Genomic DNA, 27,273 nt, shown 5'->3' with positions numbered 1-27,273 from the left:
GTGAGAAACCAGCGGGCATGAATGAAGTACAGAGAGTCTGAAGAGGAAAAGCTGAAATTGAAAGGCTGGAATAGATGAAGTGAGCCAGTTTGGAGAGGCAGGAAGATGAAGTGAGGACAGTTTGATTGGACTGAAAGAAGAACGAGGGGGAAAGGTGGATTAAAGGAAAGGAATGAAGAGATTAAATAAAAAATACTCCACATTTCTCTTTGTGTTGATTGCGTTTTCACCAATTCCTGTTTTCTGTTTGGCTCCTGCTTAGTTTCATGTGGCAAGCAGCTGTTAGCCGGCAGTGTTATTTTCCTCTTTTTGCTGATGTGAAGCCACATGATGGATGTACGTATTTATTATGAAGGAATGTCTGCTCACAGGATTGAATTGTCTGCAGCCTCCCTGGGATAATTGGAGCTAATCAGTACAAACATCACAGAGCATTAAAAATAATGAAACTGAGTGAAGCCATCACAGGCCTGGACAGCTGCTCTATGAGAACAAATGGTGGTGCAAAGCAAGAAGGACGTGAGTCGGGCTCCCCACAGCTGGTATAAGGGAGAGGTGTTCAAAATAACAAGAAATGTAAGGAACATGAACATTCATTGAAAACTCAAGATGGATTGTCAAAAACCCCAAAACTGTGTAACTCCTGTATCTGTATGGTCCTGCCCTGTTCTACCCTGACTCTAACCTGTTTCTGCAACGTGTTTTCTTTAATCTCTCCTGTGCCGTTGTTTTGTTCTGGAGAGGTTTCCTCCTGTGCCAGCTTGATGTGTGGATTCAGAATAAAGCCTGTGCGTCCCTCCCATGAGCCGTGTCAGACGTGTCTTTGTCTCACACTAACCAGCTGTTGCTTCAGTATAATAAACTGCTTGTTGCAGGTCAACACACATCAGCCGGCTGACATGTTTGCCTGTTGCGGCACATTTTTGTGGGAAAATAAAAAACCCCTTCAGTCAACAATTTGTTATTTCCAGATTTTTATCTTCAACTCAAACCAAACATGGGCACATTTCCATTAGACATGTTGTGGTGAACTTATTTCTTTGCAGCGATCCAACCTAATCTCTTTCTGTAACAACACTTATCATATATACCGATTATGTACTGCTAACATTATACTTGTGTCGTGATTTTCCAACGTGAGGACGCTTCATTTTTAAGTTTTGATTACCATTAGTCTAAATAAATTAAAGTTGGCCTTCAATGTAGAAGGAAAACTATTGAATTGCATGAATCATTTACACCAATTGTATTACGATTCATAAGGCGTGTGGCCTGCAGGTCTGTTCAAGACAAATATATAATATATTCCATCCACTCAAGCTGGAAACAATATATGCTGAAATAAAAATAATTTAGGGACGAATAAGAAAATGTCAGGATATTTCTTGTTCTGTGATAGCTGTAATCCATCCAATCTATATTCTTTCTTGCTGGGTCATAATGTTTTATACATAAATATATAGAGCACAGAGAAGCATCCAGACTTTTGGGAGGAACTTAAGATATAATCTCTCCGGTGGATCCTGGGCAGACCCCAGGGACACGCCTGCTGTCGGCCTCTAATGGGAGGCAACTGAGGGGCATCCTAATCAGATTCCCAGACCACCTTAACTTGCTCCTCTTAGCGTGGAGGAGAAGCAGGTTCCACTTTGAGTCCCTCCCTGGTGGCTGAGCTCCTCGCTCTCCCACAGAGAGTGAGAGCAGAACTCATTTCCTCCACTTGTATGTGTGAGGATCTCCTTCTTTCAGTTCAGCAACATCTGGACGAAGCATGACGGATGAAAAGACGGATTACTTCAGTGTTTGTTGCCTGCAAATGTCCAAGGAAATGTTTCCTGCTCCGACGTCTGGGTTTCAGTGAGTGATGTGAGAGGAGGCTGCGTGTAATTCAGAATGTGGAGCAGCCGGTTCTCCAATGTACAATGTAGAGACACCAAGGGAGCTCATTATAACAGTCTACAACCTTCACTTGCTCACACTCTGTATTTAGACCCACTCATTTACATTACATTTCTTTTATTTTCTTTCTTTCCTTTTTTTTTTTACAGGCTGAAGATGAATGAAACTATGTTATCTCAGAATTCACTGTCATCTGTAGTGAAGCCTTGTTACTTCAATCAAAACAGACATTTCAGAAAACCCAGAGACTTTGGGTGCTGCTGAAGACAAGGCTGTACAAAAATCTGTCATCCCATAAAAAATTTGCTTGAATACAGTACTACATCTGGTGTACTCAATGTCTCTCTGGACCGGCGCGACCTCAGGTTGACTGAAGAGCGGGGGATATTTGTGGGATTTTAAGAAAATCCATGACCTGTTTTTCCTACAATACTCATGTTTGACTGTATCATTTTGGAATTAAACAACCAAATACCTTTAACTGCGTAGTGTTGAGCTTACTGTAGTGAATTGGCCACACACAGGCCAGTTTGATATCAAAAAAATCAAAAGCGGGAAAATGTACAGTATGAATACAGACAACATCTCCAAAGGTTCAGTTGCAATACAAAATCTATCACATACAAGTTGAAATGTCTTAAAGATAAGTACAATCTACTTTGAGCGTGCACGTTTTCACTCCCCATCGTGGCAGGCTATTGCTTTGTTTAATGTTTTTACTGCTGTTTCTCTGAGCTCTCCGATATGAGCGTTGTTCCCATCTGCTGTTGAAGACTGTGTCTCAGTGTTGTTTCCGACCTTCAAACTTACTCAAACGTCACGATACAAAGGTTATTTTTATTGATAACTTGCTGTTTATGTCATTTTTCCTCCGCCCCAGTGAAGACCGTTGACTCTACTTTGTAAAACGACATAAAACCTTAATATTCCTGCTGCTCTTCATCCTGCACTGTTTCACCAATCATCTCCATATCTTCCTTCCCTTCATCTATGAATCTTCTCCTGCCCGGTCGCTTCATCTCCAACATCCTTTGTCTCATAAATCCTCAGCTTCCTTAACCATCTCCACCTATATATCTTCTCTTTGTCTCAACCTGAGCGGCCCTTCTGATCTGTTCACTTATAATCCAGTCCATGGCCGATGAAAGCTTCAGTATCTTTATCTCTGCCACCGCCGGCTCAACTTCCTCTCTTTTAGACAATGCAATGGCCTCCAAACTGCAGCAGATCTCACTACTGTTCTCACATAATACGAGGATATATTTTAAGTAAATGCTTATATTGTCCTTCCTGTACATGGTCAGCCAACAATATGTCTCCAACAATGGTGTGGAAACAGATGTGTTCCTCTGCCAGACCCAGTTCTAATCACGTTACCCATCATACAGCAAACACAGAGGTAATGTGGATCTTTTCCGCCTCATTGGCAATAATATTTGCACCACTTTGCTGTCGTCCGTGTTATCAAAAAGCCGTGTTGTAAAAGACATTTACTGAAGTAAAAGAACCCGCAGTGCTCGTTTATTAAGCTTTGTCATACAATGACCACAACAGTTATGACATGCTGAAGGAAAAAGTTTATTGTGGAACTAGATATTCATCATTTCCCATATGATCTGTGTCCATTTCCACTGTCGGTCACACTCCCCTGAGAGAAAACAAGAGATTAAATGTTTCAGAATAAACCCACATTTTATCAACAGTTTGAGATACCCTGACAATAACAAAAGGAGGCATCAGTTAAACAAAACATCTCATTATAGACGAGCTAAACTTACAAGCAGTCCTTTCATCCTGTAGATCTTGGCGAGCGGCGGCTCCTCCGCACAGCCCAAAACACTGCATGGTGGGTCCACATGTGGAAAACCCTCGACCATCTGTCAAAAGAAGAAGAGATTAAAGAGAAGTTGTCCTGCCGATACTCTTTTAAAGGTGAGAGGGGACGTGAAGACGGAAGCTCACATTCCCTAAAGTGTCGGCCAAGTTGTCCAGCTCCCTCTTCCCTCCTGGGCTCAGTCCGTACGACCAGTGCTGACAGCAGCTCTGTGGCAATACGATCCCCATCAGCAGCAGCAGCCGCAATGCCAAGGTCCCCGCAGCCATCCTGGGAGAAGAGAACACTCATATTGCACATATACACAAGCTCGTAATTCATCTTTAAAATTACGATTCCAGTATTAATTCTGACGATGTCCGAATTCCATTTTTCAAGAGGCGACTTCTTACCTTCTGTAAATAAAACACTAAACCTGTCTGATTTATTGCGCCGTCTCCGGTGAGCCCCGCTGCACACCATTTTCAAAGGCTTATATAAGCCTGTTCTCCTCCGACTCCTGCGCTACTTCACCACAGGAGGTCAGAAAGTGGGATTAAGCCACACTTTGCAACACTGGCAACCCACAGAGCCGTTTAAAAGATTAAACTAGATGCGATTGTTTTTTGGGGTTTTTCCCTCAATAAGTAATAAGCCACATGTTCCTTCACAAACAGTTTTTCTGCAGCAACTCAAATGTAAATTCATTCAGAAGTGAGAAACAATAGGTTTTGAAAAAAATCAATCAATAAAATGGATGAAACAGAATTTCTTCTTCATAGCAGTTTATTCATAACAGTCTTTTATGGAAACGTGTTTCCATGGTCGAGTGCAATATTCATAGACGGGGAGAACCACAGCGCTCCCCATCTCAAACAGAAAAGTCCACCTCTGCTCCCTATTGCATTCAGCGAGACGCATTCAAATAAATAACCGTAGCTCCTCCATTGATTTTTTATTTTTTTTTCCCACACTCAAGGTGAAATACACAACATGATTGCCTTCATCGTTCATTCTCACAGGCCGGGTACCTTTTCATTTATCTGAGGGAAAAGTATTGCATCGGAGCAGCTTTGAGCTTCAGTCCGAGAAACTGCAACCACTCAAAGACGAGCAAAGTTCACACATGCAGACAGACGCAATCCAGAAAATTAAAACTGAAGGGAGATCCTTCACCAAACAGCTGATGACGCCCGCCTGTACACTGACAAAGGACTACACTCAGGAAGTTTTTGGAAGCTCTGGATTTGATTTACAAAGGAGTACAAGCACCAAATATTTTGTTTTGTTTTGGTGAAAGAGTATATATATATATATATATATACCATGTTACAAGTTAACATACACTTGTGCAAATAGGTTCAAAGCATGATTATGTGATATACAAAATGACACGAGACCCATTTCCAGGCAAACCCACTTTGACAGCATCAAACTAACAAAACGGCTTTTCCGGCTGGATTATCTTCTCAGAGCGGGAATGTGGGGAAGCCGCTGACTGACATACAGAAAACACTATGATACGCCATGCCACATTCAAATGCATGCAATTGTGGATCACTCACACATCAGATTAATAGAAGAGGTAGATTCACAGAGCACGGGGGGGGTGGGGGGGTAAAGTAAGAAAGGAGAAACCTCACAGCTCTATATCACGTATTGCATACCTAAGCTGTGTTTAAAACTAGTCTGTAGCATAGTTTTGAAATGGTGCACTTCAACAGCACTTCCAGCCTCACAGACTGTGCTATTATATGGCTTTGGCTTGCATTGCTTTCTTTAGAATATGGTAAAATCCAGCAAATTTAAGTTACAAACTTAAAGAGGAATATATAATGACACAGTTGTTGGTAGGTAAACTCTCCTAGTTGTGCTACAGCAGCGTCCAGTGAAGCTCGCTGCTCTGAACTGCGCCGCTCGCAGCTCGTCTTGATTTTCACTCCTATTGACACGTCAAGTAAATACATATTACGCAAAGCATTGAATGAGTATAGTAACGGGATTGCATCCAGATACAGTTACACAAGGAACATGACTTTGTTTTGGTGCTATAGTGGACACAGCTGAACATTAAAAGTAAACAGCCTACCTACAAACAAACAAACAAACAAACAAACAAACCCTGGATAAAGTCTAGTGCAAGATATTTAAAGCTAACAAAACGTTGGTGGAATGCCGGGGATGTGCAGACAAATAACTGCCCTGCAGACGGATCGGACAAAGAGGAATTCACTGCATGACGGGCCGGAGAGGAACGAGCAATAAAAGAAGCGGGTCGAGGTTCCGGGTGGAACTGCAGGAGTGTGTGGAGTTATCTGACGCTCTGCGACATGTGCAGAGGGGTCAGCATCTCCTCGAAGATGGCTCCTTTAACATTGGACCCTCTCAGGTTGGCTTCTTGCAGATCACAGCCGGACAGGTCACAGTTCTGGGAGAAGGAAGGGGAGAAACGAAGAGGGAGGATGAGAGACGGCAAAGAGTAAATGGAAAGTTGTATATGCACAGTTCGATACGACGTCGATTATTTTCATCAATTAATCTAATTACTTGAGCGTGTCTGTGACTTTCAAAATGGAAACTTTCAGTTCGCATGAACAGCGACGGCAGTTTACTGCAGCTTTCCAGACAACACACGTTTCATGACCTCTCAGAAAAGACTCAGAAAACAGCAAATAAGCACAATTTAAAAGCAGGAAACAATTATTGCAATAACAATACATTGTTTGTTTTCCAGAGCTGCGGCTCAGTCTCATTATGTTTCGCAAAGCCTTTAATGAAACCTCAGCAGATGCGGTGAAATCTTGTCTTAATTAAAAAATAACCTATTGAATCAGCCAAACTGATTTTGGTCACATGGGTGATTTTTAAGAAGTTGATGCTCATCTTTCAGCCCACCAAAATCAAACTGAAATCTCTAATTGGAGGCTTTTATTTGTAAAATTAGTCTAATGACGCTAATAATGTTGAATATATTTGAGTTTTTACATGGCAGTGCACAAAAGTTTGCACTTTAAAATGAAAGAATAAATTTTACTTTATATGAGAATTTTTGCTGTATTGCAGTCGTTTTCAAAGTGTGAGGTGTGCCTGTCCTCGGCTTCAGTGACCCATGAAATCTATAGTTCAGGGGGAAGCCTTTTCCAAAAATAATGTTTTTCACACATTGAAAACGCCCGCTGTATTAAAACATGCAGTGACAAACACAATCAAATCAATGAGGCACGTAAAAAAAAAAAGAAAATGTAATGTGCTTAAAAAAAAAGACTCATAATAGGTGCTTTTATTGTGGTGAGTCACTACATTTGACCCTGTAAAGCCGCTCTGGAGATAATCCCGTCGGACAGCTTTCGCGTACCTCGAGATCCGTCCCCGCTAAAGTGGCTCCCCGCAGGTTACAGTTCTTCAGCTTGGCGTTTTTCAGCGTGGCCACACGGAGGTTGATGCCGGTCATTTGGCTTCCCTCCATGTCAACTCCTTTCAGATTAGCACCTGATGGGGAAACACAGCCGCTTGAAAGCGAGCAGACGACCGCGAGGCCGCCTCTTCTCTGACGGGGAGCCGCCGTGGCAGCTTACCTTCCAGGTTGGCCTTCAGCCCCGATGGATCCTCAAAGTTGCACCCTTTGAGAGACGCCCCCTCGGCGTTGGAGCACAGCATCTTTACCCCTTGTAAGTTAGCGCACTTCAAAAGACAAAGATTGACGGCATCTATGTCAGAATGTTGTTCACAGTTTGAGTCTCTTCTGGTGAGGATTACAAATAGTGTCTGCTTCTCCTTTTTTGTTTAACGAGACGCGTGTGGAAGTACAGACACATCTCAGAATATTAGAATACAATGGAAAAGATTATTTAATCTATAACTGTCAAAATTCTACATAATTTAGATTCATTGCACAAATTGAAATCCGATTTCTTTTTTCTTTCATTTTAGCTTATAAGTTAAAAAATAGAGCATCTCAAAATAATAAAATAATTCATAAGATCAAATGTTTTTCTTTTTCCCTCATTTCTTTTAAAAACCAAGTCTCATCATTAACAGATCGACTCATTGAAAAATAAAAAGGCTTACAAATATTCATTTAAAAATGTGAAAGAACGTTTCAATTACAATAGATCGTTTTCAATTCACTGGCATGTGTGTGTGTGTGTCAATGAGCCTGTTTACATGTGCATTAAAAATGCAATCATTACAGGGTAAAAAGGAAAATATTACAACCAAAGAAACAAGTCCAGTATTCACCGAAAAGAACAAAAAAATTTAAAATTAAACATGCATCACGAAGGAAAGAAGAAAAACCTTCTCTTGTCCTGTGGTGAGGTTATTTTAGGAGCGTTCACCACAGGTCCTCTGGTACAGCATGTGTAACATCAAACATTCAGTGGCTATAAGAACCAAGGGGTTACACACTTACATCCAGGTTGGCTCCGGAAAGATCCGCCCGCTCCAGGTTGGAACAGCACAGGTTGGCGTGCGTCAGGTTGCAGCGGCTCAGGTTGGCCATCTTGAAATTGATATAGCGCAGATCCAGTCGAGACAGATCGGCGCCGCTGAAATTAAGTCCCTGAAAACAAAAGAATGACCCAACAGGAGTCAGATTTTTTAATTCGGGGTCACAGAACATACAGAAAGACGAGCAACTAAACATTTCCACGTGAGGCGACAAGATAATATATATGATCGGTGTTGCCCTTTCTGTTAAAAAGTACATTTTAATAACAAGTAGTGATTAAATTGCTGAGGCGAGAGCGGACATTAGCAGAGACCTGCTTCAACTGTAAAACAAGATAACTCTAATTAGATAGGATTCTATCTGCATATCATGAGGTAATATGCTCAAGAGGAAAACTCCACCATTCTTAATGTTCCTCTACATTTAAACACGGCTTCGCCTCTATTAACCCCGTTGCTTCCTTCATGGCACGCCTTATTAATCCTTCAACATGCAGGTTTTCTTAAGCTCACCTATCTGTGTTTCACTGCGGAGCAGGCAATAAGGCAGCTTGCTTCCACTGCTGCAGTCTGAGCACTGGTTCTGTATTGGCTGTTGTTTTATTTCCCTGCCGACTTATAAGATCATTTCACAAGAACACGTCTCTGTATGTTCTCATTCATCCACACTGATCTCACAGATCAGGCTGGGTTCGGTTTTGGGCACTCCTGATGTACAACTTGCTACCAGAGGCCTAAAATGTGACCGATCGACCGTCAACATTTATGACAATTATGGAGGCGAAATGTAATTTTAATCAACATGAATGCTTGTATTTATTTTTTCTTTAAAGTTCACAGTCATCAATAATTTACTCACGTTAGGGAATTCGGGGTTGTGGGGGTTACAAATTTGTAACTGAAACCCGGAATAAGTGCATTTGTGTTTTGTTTTTGTTTGTTTTTTAAAAAAGGAAGTTAGCTGACATGATAGCAAGTTATGAGAAATGTAAATCATACTTTGAGTTATGTAATTAGACTGATTACAGGGCAGCTGTATCGCAGTTGGAGGAGCAGTTTATGGTTAAATTGCCCTGTCCAACTGTCCTTGAGCAAGGCACTGAAATCCAAATTGCCGATGAAGGTCGAGCGCGCCTTACATAGTCGTCGATGCCACTATTGTTTGATTTGGACTCCCTGTGAGTGATTCTGTATCCAGTGGTGTTTCTAGATGTAAATACTTGGTGGGGCAGGACTTTATTCCAGGTGTAGTGACAGCACTGGATGCCAAAGTAAAGTGGCTGCACCACCTTTTAGCCACATTATAACAACCATATAGGCGCTTATCCAGTAAAAATGTTGAGCCTTGGAGACAGTCGATCAAAAAAAAAATTTTTTTTAATTAAATTTTAAAAAATCGAGACCAGGTCCTGCCGTTTCAATGATGAACGTTCTACTGCGCGACCACTGGTAAAGCTGCAAATTAATGACATTCTTGGAAAGTGTTGATCACCGTGTCACTCAGTTTACCACCAGTGACCTTCAGTTTGTCAGCTAAAGTAAGAGTTTCAAACTTCTACTCGTAAATAAGCCACCTAATTAATTTAGATTTTTAACTGTTTGTTAGCTTTAGCGGCTAACAAGCTGGTATTTGTTCGACTTGCTCCGGTTCTGTGAAGCTCCGCCTCAATCAGCGCCAGCCAATCAGCTCTGAGTATCTAAATGACGTTGTTAGTGGGGTTTCAGGCTCCAAACCCCACGAGACATCAAAATCATGTGATCTGAATGAACGGAGCCTCAGCCTGAGCATGAACACTGACACTTTACTGCATCCAATACACACTGCATGGTGAGGGAGGGGCGAGCGACACTAATGCACCATCGGTGTGGATCAGGAGGAAACACAACCTGGAACCGCAAGAGGAGACCAAGAACCAGGGAGTACCGTCCTCACACAGTCATTATGTGCCATATAGGAGGAAGTTTTATTCACAGACAGGAAAATATTGTAGATAATCTTAAAGAATTAATAGCATAAATTGCATGCAGTCCTTTCTGATGACACCAGGTGGCGCTCAGCCTCACCTGCACCTAATGACCAGTCGCCCCTGTCTGTATCCTAACCTTGCTTTTACCATAGTTTCTCCTGAGCTTGGGAACAAACACTCTCCGAGGAGGATTTAAAGACATTCCTGAGGTTGTACCTGACAGCGGAGCTCTGACTTGGTGGGTGTCGCCAGAAGAAAACGCACAAACTCCTTGCGGGAAATCGGAGAGTGATCCTCCGGAGGCTGCGAGCTCTGTTGTAAATATGAGCAGATTAAAAAGTCACAATGGATTGGGAATGACATGATCCCATCATATTTGGAGTTCACCTTCTACGCTTTATACCTTGATTGAGGCCTCCAGCTGTTCAGCAAGCTGCTCGATCCCAAAGAAACGCGCCTCCTCAAGGACGCCTGGAAGACATTAAGGACAATGATAGCGGCTCTTACTGGGGCTCTTTTCTCGACTGATCCTCTGTTGACCGACTCGGGTGGACCTCGTCTTTCGGCCTCTCACCTCGTACGTTTATGCCTTCATTGATGATGAGCTGGCCGTGCCTCAGGTAGTTAAGAATCGGCTCAAAGTATTCGGGGCTGCGATCGATGAGGTAAGCCCCGTGCTCGTCCTGCTTGTTCCCCCAAACGTCTGAAGCAAACATATCGACGAGCCCCCGTCAGAGAGAAGCCTCGCATGGATGAACAAATGCATTATTATTGATTAAATTGTCAAAGTACCTTTCTCTCGAAACATATGAGCGAGCATGCTCTCCGGCTCTTTGCTCACCAACGTGCTCCTGAACGCACCGAGCAGAGAGAAAACAGAGAAGAAAGAGCATGAGTAAAGTCTGTGGTGAACAGAGGTATAATCCATGTTGGATAAGGTTAAATTCTAAGATTTGAACTTTTACTTTTTGAAGACGGCTCAACAGAAGATATACCACTGATCTTACTCTTTATGCTTAATGGGCTTTACTACTCCAGTTGGTTACAGGATCTTTCAAATGTATAAAGTACAATATGCATCTATTGAAATTGGAATTCAGACTTCCTGGGTTCAGACATCATTGCACTGACAAGTCAGAAAAGATCATAAATCTAATAAATTATTAAGCCTGCGAACACGTGCAGAGATACTTTTATGAATTATAAAATGCGGTGCACCACTAAATGAAAGCACAACAGATCACTTCATAAGACACCTTACATGAAAACTACAGGCCGACTTACTTTTACGGCTCCTTTGGTTGAATGTATAAATCAATATGGATGCTCACCTGCATAAAAATGATTAAATTTTAATTTTGTCCTGATGTAAAGGATGCATGCCAGAATTACTGTACGTCCAAGCATTTCTCTCTTTTCATCAAGGGAGTGATTGTGATTCTTCTTCTGAACTGATTTACTGTATGAGATCAGTTTGGCACCTGAAAGCAGGTGTGTCACACAACAACAAAGTCACATCGTTTCACTTCCTTGTGCATTTGTAAGAGGACTTATTCAAGATTCAGCAACAGTGTTTATACCCAAGGGTAATTCTGTCACAATCGGTAGTCTTTGAAAAGAAAAGTTGAAATAAATAAGAGGGAACCATTCGCAATCCACTTTGCTTCCAGACACTTGTCAGGCATAAACTAATTTTAGGGAACCAAACACAACAAGCTCAGACCTCAACGTGAGAGTTGATCATAAAAAAGTAAAATAAAAATACAGTGTGCGGCCTGAATAAACGAAGGGATTTGAATATGCACGTCCTTCTTGAGGCAAGGGAGTGTCTCCTTGAGGTCATCCAACAGGTTCTCCTTCAACTTTATTAGCAGCCTAACAACACGTTTACACAATTCCCAGTGGATGCGGTGTTTGGATCGTTCATACCTGGTGGTGGTGAAGAGACGCCCACCGATATTCAGGGTCAGCCAGTCAGTGTGGGCTCCCTGCAGGTCTGATGGAACCTTGGCTTCATCTTGAGGGTCTGTGACAAGGAGGGAAAACAAACCCCTAAAGCAGTGTGCAAACCTTCCACTGAAAGGGCAATTCTGAGGGCAACTCACCAATAAAAGGGTCTCCCTCTGACACGTACAGCACATCATCATCTCTGTTACAAACACAGATCAAACACGTGATGAGGGAAACGTCTCCATTGACATCGGATTGAGTTTTCTGGCTGTAAAGGAGCTCACCTAATGAGGGCGATGTCATCTATGAGTCCACCTTTCCCATTGTAAAAATAGGAGGCTTTGATTCCTAACTTATTGCTGGCTACTGATAGTAAGTCAGACAAGGTCCCGTACACTGCTACAACCTGAGAGGAAAACAGTGGGATTAGTGAGGATTTAATCCCAACATTAAAATGGGGTTTCACACCAGATTAATGGACTGCATTCGCAGGCTTAAACAGTGATGGAGATGAGTTATCAGCTTGAGGTGGTGTGATATCGTGGTTCATTTTGGATGTTGTGCTGTGTTAGATCTTGTGAGGTTTTATAGTGTATTTGAAGGGTGAGCAGTGTTTTAGTCATGCTGAGTGGAAAAATCCAGTCATTCTGCGGCCCGACCTCCACACACTGATCACCCCGAGTCATCACCTACCTTGCCATTTTTAGATGTCCCGTTAACAAATAATGTAACTCTTCTCATTCTTTACGCGCTTTGGTTTAAGAGTGACTTGAACAATAAAGTAGTTTTCCCCCTCCCAGCTAACTACTCGCTCGCAGAAACAAATGAAGCTGGTTAGCTAAAGCAGCATATGACCACAACATGAGACAAAAGAGGCCTTCACAGCTCCCAGAGAAAAGTAGGATTTATGAATCTCGTGAGGTTCTCTTTAATTGTTCTGTTTGTCCTGAGGAGGTTTGTTTGCATCCTCATCATTTTCTTGCACCTTTCGTTTTAATTCTTTGTCACATAGAATTAATCTAGCATCTTTTTTCTATACTTCAAATAGAGGTTATCCTTGAAGGGAATCTGCAAACATTAACATATAAAAGTCCCAAAGTACATGAAGGCATCTTTCCCGTCTCTGCTCTCTCATTGGCCAGAAAGCTGTTACGTAAGTACGTTGCATGCGTCAGGCAGACTGACGTTTTTTTTCCTACAGTGAGGAAAGAGTGTTCGTTTTCCTGGTATAAACATGTTTTCTTTACGTTTTTTTCGCAATATAACATAACCGAGCTTCTCTTTCTGAGCTCATTTGTTGTAAATCGTCTTGATGGTGGTGTTAATGCACCACAATGTTGTCGTTGACCTCACTGAGAAGAAGAAGTTGTCTAACATGTGAACCTTATGGTCTCTGAAACTTAATACTTTTTTTTAATTTATATATATATTTGAGTTTTTGATCGACCTGCCAGTGAAACATCATGTCAGACAAGCATCAGTGTGCATGCTGCTCTCACCCAGCCTCCGCTCCCAGTGTTCACCAGACCCTGGATGAGATGGACTTTGAACGAGGTTTGCAGACATGATCAACAGTGTCACCCAGATGCATGCACAGTGTTGCAGGCTTTATGATAGTTTGTCTTTCTGTGCAGGTATCTGGTCTGCTGCAATTGATGGAGACTTGGAGAGGGTCAAGTCTTTCGTCCAGAAGGGGACAGACCCAAACGTGAGAGACTCAGCAGGATACACAGCTCTGGTGGGTCCTGGACAGGAGGAAGTATCACTCTTTTACTAAAACCTACAAAAGAGGGAAGCCGTGTCGAGCCTTGTTTGTGTACCTGAAGCTTTGTGTGCAAAGTTCCCTTCGTACATTTTACATCATATTTTCAAAGCAGCTTCTTCATTTCAGGTTCAATCTGATTAGCATTCCATTTCAGAAGTGGAAAGAGTGCTGATACTTAAGTACTCACTTAAGTAAGAAAAAACCCTGTCAATACTTTAAAGAATATAATAATAAGGTAAAGAATTAACCTATCTGCTCCAAAAATCCAGACCAAAATATTTAGGATCCATAAAAGTGTGAGTTTATTCAGTTTGTGTGATTTTGAAAGTAGTGAAGTTTATTACCTAGTGTACATTCTTTTTACGTTTGAGTAAAACTTCTTTATTTGGGCAGTACACAGATATACTAACAGTGTGTATTTGTATTGTGCTACTTCCCTTGTTCTTGGGGGGAAAAACTCTTTCCACTCGTTCCTAACCTACAGAAATCAATTCATGCTTTTTGAATAAATGTTATTGCAATGTAAGAGGGATGTGTGAAATGTCACAAAGTCATCTTAAGTTAGAAACACTCAAATTTATCACTGAATTCAAGCATATTGTTGGTAATCTGTAGGAATGTAGCTGTTTGGGGTTAGGGTCTGTCTTTAATGTGCTGCAGCAAGCTTTAGTGCAATTGCTCTTTTTTGTGACACTTGTATGCATGTTTTTATCACTTCTGCTTTGTCTTGTGATTCTAATGTTGAGATCTTTATGTGACTTCCAGTAAAATATAAACAAACTACAATCAATTCTAATAGTCATAGTCCATCGTAGAGCTAACACACACTCACAGTCATGCAAATGGACACTTCAGCCGAACAACTTGTCGAACAGATGCTTGGATTGTGGGAAAAAGCCGGAGCACCCTGGGAACACATAATTACAGGGAGAACATGCCAGCTTCATGCAGTCTTTCTGTGAGGAAACACGACAATACCTTTCTATTACCCAAAACAAAGACTGGCTTACTCCTAAACCATCGTGACAGCCACACACTTTGTGTTCACCAGAGTATTTCATGCAGATACACTGTAGGTAGGAAGAAAAAGCATTTAATTATACAGAGCAGATAAAAGATGAACCTGAAGGTAGTGTCTCTGATGGGAAGTGTTCTAAGTGTGGGAGATTGACAATGATTCAGATTAAGAACAAGACCAGATTCTCCAACTATTGCCATACTTAAAGGTAAGGTATGTCGCATATAATAATATATCTCTTAAAAGATAGTATATAAGTTAACATATCACTATGTTTTTCAATTAACTACCTATGTGTTGTTCTGTAACCATGTCTGCTGATGCCAACAAGTCAAACAGCTAATCTAAATCCAGCACCCAGTTTCTCATCAGTCCGATAAGAAAAATGGGAGATTGAATAGGAAACAGAAGAGAAGCTATTGGAGACCTTGATAATCCCAAAGTGAAAAACAAACTGATAATAGTGGCGTCATCTAACCTTTACATGCTGCACATTTAAGTAAATGTGTGGCTCTGTGGGCTGGAAAATGGGAACAGAAACTTCAGTGCAGTTTTTATTTGTGTCCCTGTAGGGCAAATGGTATTGCAGTAAAGTATAAATACGTACATACATACTGTACATACTGTACATACATACACACATGAAATAAAACATTTAAAAATCCAAGAGTGAGGGGATAATACTGTGTGCTGAACATCAATAGTACTGAATCAGAATTGTAAGATACACCAAAAATAGGTCGGCTCCGACACCTATCGACTTTAAAATCAAGGTGGTTAAAGTGACATTAGTGCATCTTGTGAGTTTCTGCCTCCTGTGAGAAGCCACACATCAAACCAAATTAGGTCTGACTCCTCCTACCCTGTCCCGAATCCAGGAGGGAAATGGCTTTCGGGACGAAGGAGTGCTTCTACCTATTACTCTTCGTATGCAGAAGTCTGAGCCAAAAGCCAGAAAGCAAAAACTGGAACTCGGCATGTAAGGGATGGGAGTTGTTGGAACAGATGGCATGAGCCTTCCTGATTATTTGTCTGTTGAACAGATCAGTTAGAATCTTACTGTTCAGTGCTTTTTATGACCTGGTGCTGAAACCAAACCAGCAAAGGATAGAAAACATCAGCACAGATTCAATGCATGATCAATAAAATAAAAATCATAAAGGACTTATCGATTTGGAACTTTGAAAACTTCGTCAGACGGTACAGCTGTTGTTGCCTTTTTTTGAGGAGATACTTGCAAGATAAATCTGCACAATAATAATTAAAGGAAAATGTGTGTGTGTGTCTTCTCATAGCACTATGGGAGTCGCAGCGGTCATCTGGCTGTATGCACCTTCCTCCTGGAGAGCGGCGCCTGTACGTCTCCTCAGACCCCTGGCGGAGCCACGCCGCTCCATCGAGCAGCTTACTGTGGCCACCTGGACGTGGTGCGGCTGCTCCTGCGTCACAGAGCTGACCCGATGCTCTGCGATGACGATGGTTCATCCGCTTTGCATAAGGTACACAACTGTCGCACCATTCTCATTCCCCACTTTACACCCGGGCCTGCGTTTGCTGATTTGTTGATGTCCTGAGCAGGCTGCAGAGCGAGGCCATGGGGGCGTGTGCCAACTCCTTCTTGACTGCTGCCCGTCTCTCTGCGGCGTGGTGAACAAGAGGCTGCAGCTCCCACAGCAGCTGGCACAGCAGGAAGCCCTGCAGCAGCTTTTAAAGCCACCGCGGTGACGGTGACAGACCCACACACACACCTGAGGCACGGTTCACGTCACACAAGTGATTCAAGATGATCCTTGCTGAGGATTTATTAAGTCAGTATTTGACTGAGATTCATCTCATTTAAAACATTTATTTTTGCACAGTTACACTTAAAAGTGCCTCTGACAGGAAATATCTAAGATTACATTACAGTTGGGAACTTTTTTTTAATACTGTCCTGTTTTTTTACATTTTGAATGAGATGCATCTCTATTAATTACACCGTCAAAACATCACACCGTTTCAAATACATGTCTGTGGAGGATTAGGAATAAGACTTACGGTCAGGGATACTCCTGTGAAATATTAATAACAGACTTCCTGGTTTCTTTCTCATCATAGCCTAAGAGTAAATAGGTTAATATAATTAGCATTGGTAGCAATGTACAATAACCCCAATTATAAGATGACTCCTGCTTGAACTAAGATCTTTCTCTGAAAAGCAGATTCATTGTTGTTTTTAAGAAGATATACATTAGATTTAATGGGGGGAAAAAAGACAATAACAACACTGGAATTTACCAGATGGCGATGAAGATGATAATAATAATAAAACATATTTCTAGTGCACTTTTCATTAAAAAAGAAGCAACATAATGGTGATGAGACACAAGCGGCTGCAGTCACACTTGAGAGACACGCTCACTGACACGTTCACTCAACATTGCAATTTCGCTGAAGTTATCAGATGCTTCCTGGTTGAGTTTACACTTTTATTTATAGTCTCCAGACGATTCCTCACACAGATCCCCTCCCTCGCAAAGTCAGCTTCGGTTATCGTCGCTCTCAGGCTCCGGTAATGCCTGCTCCTCCCTGGAGCCTCTTGTGTTCAAAGGAATATGATAAAAATCCTAATGTCGATTACTGTGGGAAACAGCGAGAGAGAGTAATAAATTACTGCCACAGCACTTTGAACATGTGCCCGCTTGATGCAGCAATATCTATTAAAGCTGGAGTCCAAATGCTCCCTGCGTTGGAGTATTTATTTACATTTATCAAAATAATGGTAAACGTTGCTCGTGGGAGGGCTGCAGCGTCCTGTAGTGGTTAACAGTCCTGACTCTTATCAATGATGTCCTTGGTTGAAATAAGGGTTGGGATTTGGAGAATTTATGTGTAGTTTGCATGTATATTTCTCTGGAGTACCCCGATGAACGTGAATGTGTGAAACCGTCTGACTTTCTGTGTTTAGTGACCTGTCCAGGGTGTAAACTCTCCCTGGGATCGACTCCAGCCCCCTCACCAGAACACAAATGGATAAAAATGGTGACAAAGACGAGTAGATGGGCGTTTTTTAGGGAGTATGAATCTTTGCCAGCAGGTGGAGCTGTTGTCTTTGAAGCAGCTTGGCATTTTTCTGAGGACACCACGTGAATTGGATGGCCGCAAAGAGGGTGACCTCATTCGATCCTCCCAGTTTGCTGCTGGAAAACTAAACAGTGACTGAAAGAAAGAAAAGCTTCAGTGTGGCTGTCACAGCCGCGCTGGAAGCGAGACAGCTGATGGAGGGACAGCGGTTTATATCCCTGCATGATCGCCGCTTCCATTTACAATAAACTGAGACAAACATTGCAACGTGATCTTTGTTTATGACGTGGAAACTATTTTATAGCTTGAGATGGTTCACGTTTTTGAATAGGATGTTGCTTTTAGGACAGATCATTTGGCTTGCGGTTTGGCGCGAGTCGTGTTTTTTTTTTTTTAATCTGTTTCAGCTGTGCTCGTTTTTATATGTTTGTATTTGACCAAATATGTGGGACCTACTGCTTCTGGTGTAAAGTATTGGAACCTATTGGCACGGCAAACAGATGTTGATGCTTGATGGTGTTTGTATTTTTGAATTAATTCCAACCACACAAGTGTCCGACAACCTGGAAACTCTTAACTCCATCACACATTTTTATAGCTCCCTCAAACTAAACTGTTGTCCCAGGGTTTTATTATTTATTTATTTATTTATTTTCAATAAATGTTACAAGGAAGTAGCAGTCTTCAGCTTTTGTCGTGCCACTTTCACCCAAGAGTCTTAAGTTAAGTGTTAAGTTAATAAAAAGCAGCGTGCATCCCTTCAGTGTTTTGTGTTTTAACGGAAAAAAGAAGACAAGCTCTCCGGGTGAATGAAGCAAGTAGACTTTTTCTTCTGACACACATGGAAATACTTACAACTGTTGTCCCGTGCACTCATTCAAAGCATGGTCAATAAGTAACACGTGCTCATACTATACCTGCAGTCGACACACCAAAAAAAGAAAATGCAAACCCCAGTCAGAAACCTCTGGAGGAACTTTCATTGGGTCCGCTGGTGGGTGGTGTTTCCAAAACTACCTTCAAACCACATCCATGCCGTGACTGGAGGGGTGCCAGGCCACATCTGGAGCTCATTGCAGCTGACGCCACACAGCACAAGGAGATGGGGTGTTGGTGGGGTATGTTGAGGTGGGTGGGAGGATGGGGGGGGCGGGGGGGCGCATTATAGCTCAGAGGATTGAGCCGAGGGAACTGTTTATGCTCAGTGACAAGTTCCTACTTCCACGCAAATTGAAAAGCCGTGACTGAAATCGCCTCTTTTGATTGCCACACGTCGGCGATGGCGCGGGGTTTTGTGCCGCAGTCCTGTAAATGGAAACAAAAGCGCATCGTGCGCTTTGAATCCAGCCCGTGGTTTTTGACGAGGTTGCGGCCCGCGAGGCCCGCCCACAGCCCCCTCTGATTGTTCCTGTTCCAGGTTCCAAAGTAACGTAATCAAAGTTGATGTCTCAGATTTGCGAGCAGAGAGTGAGGTAATGAAAACCCTCTGTGTCACTTGGTAAAACTGGAGGAATGTGGAAGGGCCTCATTCTTTTTTTTTTTGTTGATAAATTTTCCCGAGCTGGTTTGAATTTTGAGGCTTGCTTTAACCTCTTTATGTGGAAACAATCAAAACACCAGCTTCCGCTTGGTGAAAATAAGCAGTTCTGTCAGAAAGAAAATGTTTTTTTTTGCACTTTTTTGAAAAGATAATGCTGGTTAACTGAAGTTTTTGCTGATACAAACATCACAACATGAAAGAAAGAACGGGACGGGGTTTTAATGTCTGGCTATTGGAGAGCCTTCACGTAATGTGAAGACTTGGGAAGGACTCCACAAGATGAGGAATTTGGACTACAGCTCTGTTTAGCAAGATTTATTTGGAAAGCAATGAAACTTCCTGGCCCTGGAACCCACTTCCACCATAATGAGCCCAAGTTAAACCAGGACTGGATGTTATTTTCCTCAGAAATAGAAGGTGGTCTGTGTGCCATGCTTGCGTGGAAGGATTTGAAGTCGGAGCTCAGGACTTTATTTTTAAGTACTCTTTAGTCTGTGGGTGAATGATGAGAACAGCTTGTCCTTTGTGTGCATATCCAGTGTTTGACATTGTATTCGAAGTGTAATATGTGTGTCTAAATTATAAACAAGCGTGAAGGAACACACACACACACACACACACACACACAAGAATGAAGTTCATAGTGTTTTGTGTATCTTTTTTTTTTTTTCATTTCTATTTCATTGGATCACAAACTAAAGGGCCTTTATGTATTTTGAGCCAACTTGCATAAGAACGAGCGCTGCTCTTTGGCCTCCCAGCTGCCCCGGCAGAGCCCAACCTGACTGAGCCATCCAGAAATAATCAAGTAAATGGCTGGCAGATGGGCACACATTAGGAGTACAGACTCTGGCATGGAGGAGCGCTCCACCTCATCTATCCAGCGTCTGGGGGAAGTAGGGAGGGTGGTGGTTGGGTGTGGGGGACGTGTGTAATCAAATATATGGGAGCTGCTCCTCAGAGATGCTGCATAATCCAATTACGGTCCCCTCCCACTTCAAAGAAACACGTCGTCTTGTGGTTGATGTGATGTCGCAGATCTTAGGCTCCCACTTTCCAGGTCAGCGGGCGATGGGATCCATGAGTCCAGAGGCTACGGCTCAGTTCTCAAAGGTTAATCAGCACTGTGACTATGGGAGGTGTCGCCGTCGACGTCAGGTGATCCAGACAAACAGGGGACACGTGACACACACCTTCGGAGGCTGCACACTTTCATCTGCACACACAATGTGTCTTCGTGCAGAGCAGATCCATCATTTTTCATCAGGCAATTGATTCTGTTTCATCCAAAGTAGCGAGATTGCAGTGAAAGCAACGACAGATTACACTATTGAACTTTGGGTTCGGTGTTGCTTGTGCAGGACTTTGAGAAGCAGTGCACAAAACTTGTGCTCGACACCAATCATGGCAACTTAATCAATTTTATTTGCCACTTTGCTTCAGCACTGAATCCCACATAGTGCTCCTGATTGATTTTCTTTTTTGTTTTACTTGACGATATGTAAGAACATATGAAAGCCATACACACATAATAGATAGATCAGTGGCAGAATTTCTATTTTGAAAATATGCCTACGTCTGAAACAAATGACATATTTAGGTATTTTTTTGTTATTAATAAAATATTCCCCTGTATGATTTTACTCCAACTTTATGTCTATTGGATTTTAAAGCAATCTCCCATTTACATCCTAATTGATATTTCCTGTTTTAATATGTTGAATTGTATATGTCAGGAAGCTTTTTGCATTTTTGAAATAAACGGTAATCTATAGGTAAAGCTTATTGTCGCTGCTATTTATTGCTTGATGACTGTACTTGACACAGAAACTGGATTAAAGTACCCTTACTTGAAGTCTAAGGAGATTTTAAAGCTATAAACGATAAAATGTGTGTATTTTCTTAAGTATTTTGATTGGTGCCCTATAAAAAGATATTTGTTATGTTAGGCTCTAATCTGTACAATGTCTGAACACCCTGCTGTCCCTGCTGATTACGAAAAGGCCTCAACGAGACTCCGTGTGCTGTGGAAACGCCGGCGCTTTTGTGTTGTTATGAGTGGTTTTGTGTGCAATGGTACGATTTCCCAGATGTTTTCCTGCAGATGGATGGTTAAGTTTCTTTTTATTGATTATGGAGATGTAATCTTCTCAAAAGCATGACCAAACAAACGACCCATAAGCTGTTCCATATGAGTCAGAGGACAATTAATGAATCTTTTGGGATCATATATCTGTGTCCCATCAGCGCAGACTGTTTTCTGCAATTCGTACGGTCATGGATCATCTGCTGGATCTCCTAAGGAGCTCTGCAGGTCTGCTCCGTCTACACTGTGTTTAGTGCTCCTGATGTTTACGCGCTGAGGTTTTCTTACCAACCAGCTCCAAGGAATTTTAATGTCTGATTTCTGTTTTCCTTCTGCTGGCGATGTTTACCTGTGTTCAAGTTTAAGGCAACATATTTCTGGGGCTTGTGGTCATAGTCAAGATGTGGGGCTCCTAGAAACAACCATAACAGTAACAGTGTCTTTCTGCCAGTCCTGCTTTAATAAAGTTGCAGTATTTGACGTTCGAATCCGCTGATGTGGGTTTGTGGCCACAGCTGCCCTGTTTTCCCCCTGTGTCGCTGCTAAATATAATTGTGATAAAAATATCTTTAATTATAAAGCACGTTTAATAGGAAAAAAATGCTTCTCTGTGAAGGGAAAAGACATTAAAATCATTAAAGGTTATTAGAGACATTACAAAAAGAAAGTAATGATACATAAATGGCTTCATATAAACTGACAGAACAATAAAATGAATAAATAGAGAAAACAGCTGACTACATGAGACATGTTAAAGAAAATAAAGATTTTTTGGAAGATTGAAAACAGCACAGATGAAGTTGCTTTAAAGAAAACTATGATTTCATGGTTCCTCAAATAATCTATTAATTTTTATAGAGTTTTGATTTAAGTACAAAACAAGTCAATTTTAAAATGTATTCAAACATTGCATGTGCTTGTCAGTCAAAGATAGAATCACTGGAGTTTAACCACGTCAATCTGATTGCAATAGTTTTGTCTTATTTTCTCAATAGTTTTGTTTTATTGGGAACGAAAGGCGTTTGGTGATGATATTATTACCAAACAACTTATGAATCTATTAAAATACCTTTTTTTTTTTTTTGCTTCAGTTCATAACCACATGCACTCACATTCACACCTAATTACAATTTTAGGGTCACCACTTAACCTCACGTGCATGTTTTTGGACTATATGATATAGTGAATTCAGCCCCCAAAATATTCTATATGCTCAAATAGGTTTAAATAGTACTGAAATTGTACTGTCACAATGCAGTCCTGCTCACAATCACTCCTACGGGCAATTTAGAGCAATTTAGAGACCAATAAACCTCAATTGCTTGTGTTTGGAAATCAGAGTGCTGGAGCAAATACACACACACACACACACACACACACACACACACACACACACACACACACACACACACACACACACACACACACACACACACACACACACCCCGGATTCAAAACAGGGATTTCTGACTGTGAGGCGAGAGTGCTAACCACTGCACCACTTTGCAGGCCACTAATTTTCTAATGATTTCAATTCTATTTCTACATAAATGTGTCAGTAATAATAGTAAACGTTATATGACAGAACAATATTCTGTGGGACAAATGCTTCTATATTATACTTCAGTTTTGCTGGTAACACTCAAACTTCGGTGCATTTTGAACGCTATCATTGCTACAATTACAACAATAAAAACTCTGTTAAAAACCAAGTTAAGACATGAGAGTCTCAGTGCACACAAAGACAAAGTTCGACAAACTCTTGATTTTATAAAAAAAAAAAATTGGTGGATTAGATCAGATACGGTCCCATTTGTATTCAGATGTTAAGGAGAACAGATGTGACCACATTTAGTCTTAATAATGAGTCCCAGCACAGGCGGTGGAACATGGAGCTGACACCTCATTCATTAAGAACGCCACACTATCAAACTGCAGCGCGGCCACAATGGCGCTGACAATACTTCTATTCAGTGTGAATGACTAGGCAACGCAACACCGAGCTGCACGTGTAATTGAACAAGATGGTTACGCTGATGAACTAAGACTCATAGAGGCACGCCGTTCCTCTGTCAGCAGGTGCCCGGCACACACTGGCCCATTCATATGCGCATTCCTGTCTCTCTGCTCGCGGCCCAGCAGGTTCCTCCCGGCCACTCAGGACAGGGCCTGACACACACAAAGGGTCTTCAATCTGCCTCAGACAACAGCCAGCATAAAGGCCCGGAAAGCCACAACAGCATTATGTCAAAGTGTTGGCTGGGGGTGGCGAGCAGAGCTTGGGGGGCCCTGCGTAGGACAGGGGCGCCGCTGATGGATGGATGAGGGCCGGACGGAGGCGAAGCAGTGGAAGGCCCGGCTGAGGTTTTTGTGCATAAAGGGGGATATTTGTACTTGCCCGGTAACAATGGAATGCAAACACAAAAAGGGAGGACAATAAGACACCACTTTGGGGCGATGAAGAAGCTGCTAGGGAAATCATCATGCAAAGCGAGGATATTGTTCACTCTGAGGATCGCCTGTCTCTGTGTTGGTTCTCATGCTGATGTGCGGCTTCGCCAGCCTTCAGTTTGCGTTTGCATAAGGTATCCCCGGCTTTAACAGTGTCCGGCACATTTCCTTACACTGAAAGGAAATGAGGAGTCGTCAGAAATGCCCCACCTCACCTTGGAACAGACTGTGCTGAGCCTCACCTTTTATCAACCGACTTTAAAACCTGCACAGTCCATGGTCCTATCTCGGCACGATGACTCATTTATAGTATCTTTGTCTTGTCAAACAACCTGAAAAAAACATTTCAGAATTACCTCAAATTGTGTAATTATTAATTAAAAAAAAAAAGAAAATCATAAACTTCATTTCCCCCATTTTACAGCCTTTCTGTGTAGTGTTGTCGGTCAGCTTGTCTATGTGTTTCTGCAGCTACCGTGGCATGTCCACATCACAGAGACAGGTTAATGATCAATCAGGCTTCCCTCCAAGTTATCCCCACATAAATGAGTTTGCCGCTTTTGTTTTTCGCATGTGGAGTAGTGACCCGATATACACATACAGACAGTATATAGACAGTATGTCTGTCCAGGGCTGCTATAAACAAACAAGAAACCTCTTTTACTAGTCTGCAATTACCTTCTTTATTCCGTCGCTTCTGCTCTGCAGAGTTTTGTTTTTTCTTTACCACCCGGAGCTTTTTCTGCTTTCAAGAGTTGAAAAGAAATCCCTCATTTTCTTTCATCAATGAAAACAATGAGCAAGTAAACGCTAACCATCTGTTCTTACTTCTGCCGCTGCTTTTAAGTCTGTCGTTTTGTTTTTAATCATGAACAGATTTATTGAAATGCTGAGGGAATGCTCTATCTGCGACACAGAGTGACACAAGTCTATAAAATATGTGGCTCCAATCTGCTGCGGCATCAAAGATACTCGCAGTCGTGTTGTGATGCTGAAAGCCTAAGATGTGGCTGAGGCCTGCACATGCACGCCTAACTCTCACTGTTAGTTACCCTAATAAACATGCTTGGGTTTTTTTTTTTTTTTTTTTTCCCTCTCTGGTATGTGTGTGTGGTTGTCAGATTCACACTCCATATGCGACATGGTTTGCTGCTCTCTTTGAAGATAAAAGTTCATTTTGAGCTCAAAGTGCACTTGAGACGCTCTAAAGCAGTTAAAAGTAAGAGTGTCTGAATGCTGCTCAAACGCAGTGTGTCTTTTGGCATCTCAGTCGCTCACTATTACAGGAAGAAGCCAGCTTTTGGGGAAATACAGTACATGTGTCCACTTTCCTGCCGAGATCTCCATGAGGAGATGGATACCACTCTCTCATGTCGGTGTGCCGAATGGCTGCAGCCGGCTGCCAGTCTGCTCAGTGCAGACCAACACCTCTAAATTAATACACAAATCCACACAAAAATACTCAAGTAGAAATGCAATTTAAGAAAAGAACATTTGGCCTTGCATAGTCGAAGAAGTTCACTGTGGCAACAATCAGAAGACGTTAAAGCACCGAGAAAAATGTAAGTCCTGTTTGTGTAGCCACCTATGAAATCACATAACCACTGTTTATAGTCTTTGTGTTGAGCTAAGATAACTTACAGTTAAAATTGGCTTTGCAATAATCCCTAATGAGAGACTGTTTCTATTCTCTTTGTTCTCCCTGTTTCAGTTCAGGATGGGAACACTGTCCCAACTTTTGAGATCAGGCTTCAAACTTCCATAAAGGGGCAGCGGTCCGTTTTCATAGTAGAGCTGCTTTGGGTTTAGACTGCTATTATGTGTTTTTCATCTCATAGCATTTCTAATAGAGAGAGAGAGAGAGAGAGAGAGAGAGAGAGAGAGAGAGAGAGAGAGAGAGAGAGAGAGAGAGAGAGAGAGAGAGAGAGAGAACATGTAATTATGATCATGAATGTAAAGAAAGTGACAGAGATGAGAAAGTCTCAGTGTATGTCTCTCAGCAGTCTGAACCTATAGCGGCTTAACTAGAAGACGATGCAGGGTTGTCTGAATCAGCTGGAACTTTAAGCTTTATTAAATAGAAAAGTTTTCAGTCTAACCTTAGAAGAAGAAACCATTTCAGCCTCCCTAACTGAAACTGAGAGCTGGTTCCAGACCAGAGGAGCCTGGGAGCTGAAAGCTCTGCCTCCCATTCTACTTCTAGAACCTCCTTCAACCTTAAAGCAGCACTCTGAGAGCGAAGCTTTCTTCTGGGGTAACGTGGGACTAACAGCTCTTTAACATATGATGGAGTTTGTTTTTTCCACAGCCATCTATGTTCAAAGAAGATTTTTGATTCCAATAAAGACGAAGCAATATGTGAGCGATGTGATCTCCTCTGCCACTCAGCACTCTCTCTCATTGGAGACTTTATAATGGTCGGGTCTATAAATAACAAATGCTTCATTAATTTGTCAACGTGTTATTGATTTTAGTGACATTACGCAGGTGACGGAAAGCAGCCCTGCAGACTTGCTTGATGTGGGGCTCCATGGATACGTCACTGTCAAAAATAATTCCCATGTTACAAAAGTAACAAGTAACAAAATCAGCTTACGTTTTCTACTGTAAATAGAAATAGCACTTTTGATCCTGGCTTACTTACATGACGTTTTTCTATTTTGCCAAATGCCAAGTTGCTTCCAAGAAGGAACTGTGAATAAATGACAGTGAGAGAATATATTCTAACATACTAACCGTGATGCTGAGCATACACCGTGTCATCATTTGAGCACTTTAACCTTTAACTGTGTGCAATTCAAACATCGTGTTGGTCGCTGTGTTTGTTTTACAATCTCTCCACCTGTGATCAAAAAACCCTTAATAATGGGACAACAAAATGAAAGATGCAATTTTATGCTGCATGTTATGCCTTGTCTTCCTAGTTTTCTGCCCGTATTACCCACAATGCAACAGCGTACACATCAGTGTGTGAAGCTGATTCCTTAGAGAATACCCCGGTCGTCTGCAGGGACTTGTAATTCCACTTGTTCCAAATGCCACAATAAACCTTTTTTTTCCTTCTTATTTCAGGCTGGACTGATGCTGAAAGCTGATAAATCTCCTGTAGTTCTGCCCCTTGAGGCAGCTCATCAGACTTCATGCTTTCCCCTGTGGGAGCACAAAAACCTAAATTCAACAGTTTCCCATATGGAATTATATTCTAGAAGTCCTATAAACCGACTTTTATGTGTACAGTGAGTTTTTGGAGCTAATATATTTATTCTTCTGAC

General features: G+C 41.8%; 3 protein-coding genes across 3 annotated transcripts; 1 reads left to right on the top strand and 2 right to left on the bottom strand.

The window, feature by feature from the left end:
- Nucleotides 1-3,499: 3,499 nt before the first annotated feature.
- Nucleotides 3,500-4,933, bottom strand: LOC308111621 (progonadoliberin-1-like; the record flags this gene model as incomplete). Its single annotated transcript, XM_080466583.1, has 3 exons — nt 3,862-4,933; nt 3,678-3,776; nt 3,500-3,547 (listed from the first exon to the last, which is right to left on the bottom strand). Exons 1-3 carry the CDS (start codon nt 4,000-4,002, stop codon nt 3,500-3,502), a joined length of 288 nt encoding a protein of 95 aa, XP_080322709.1. The 5' UTR covers nt 4,003-4,933.
- kctd9a (potassium channel tetramerization domain containing 9a) lies at nt 4,514-12,890 on the bottom strand. Its single transcript, XM_080468335.1, has 12 exons — nt 12,772-12,890; nt 12,363-12,484; nt 12,234-12,277; nt 12,058-12,154; nt 10,921-10,979; nt 10,703-10,831; nt 10,532-10,599; nt 10,345-10,440; nt 8,124-8,273; nt 7,288-7,393; nt 7,068-7,201; nt 4,514-6,140 (listed from the first exon to the last, which is right to left on the bottom strand). Exons 1-12 carry the CDS (start codon nt 12,817-12,819, stop codon nt 6,024-6,026), a joined length of 1,170 nt encoding a protein of 389 aa, XP_080324461.1. The 5' UTR covers nt 12,820-12,890; the 3' UTR covers nt 4,514-6,023.
- Nucleotides 12,891-13,255: 365 nt separating this feature from the next.
- Nucleotides 13,256-18,596, top strand: ankrd39 (ankyrin repeat domain 39). Its single transcript, XM_080466816.1, has 4 exons — nt 13,256-13,632; nt 13,713-13,816; nt 16,157-16,360; nt 16,440-18,596. Exons 1-4 carry the CDS (start codon nt 13,542-13,544, stop codon nt 16,584-16,586), a joined length of 546 nt encoding a protein of 181 aa, XP_080322942.1. The 5' UTR covers nt 13,256-13,541; the 3' UTR covers nt 16,587-18,596.
- Nucleotides 18,597-27,273: the final 8,677 nt, after the last annotated feature.

This window comes from Lipophrys pholis, assembly GCF_963383615.2.
Source record: "Lipophrys pholis genome assembly, chromosome: 7".
NCBI classification, from domain to species: domain Eukaryota; kingdom Metazoa; phylum Chordata; class Actinopteri; order Blenniiformes; family Blenniidae; genus Lipophrys; species Lipophrys pholis.
The sequence above is the reverse complement of the archived record's forward strand: the minus strand, read 5'-3'. Positions and strand labels throughout refer to the sequence as shown.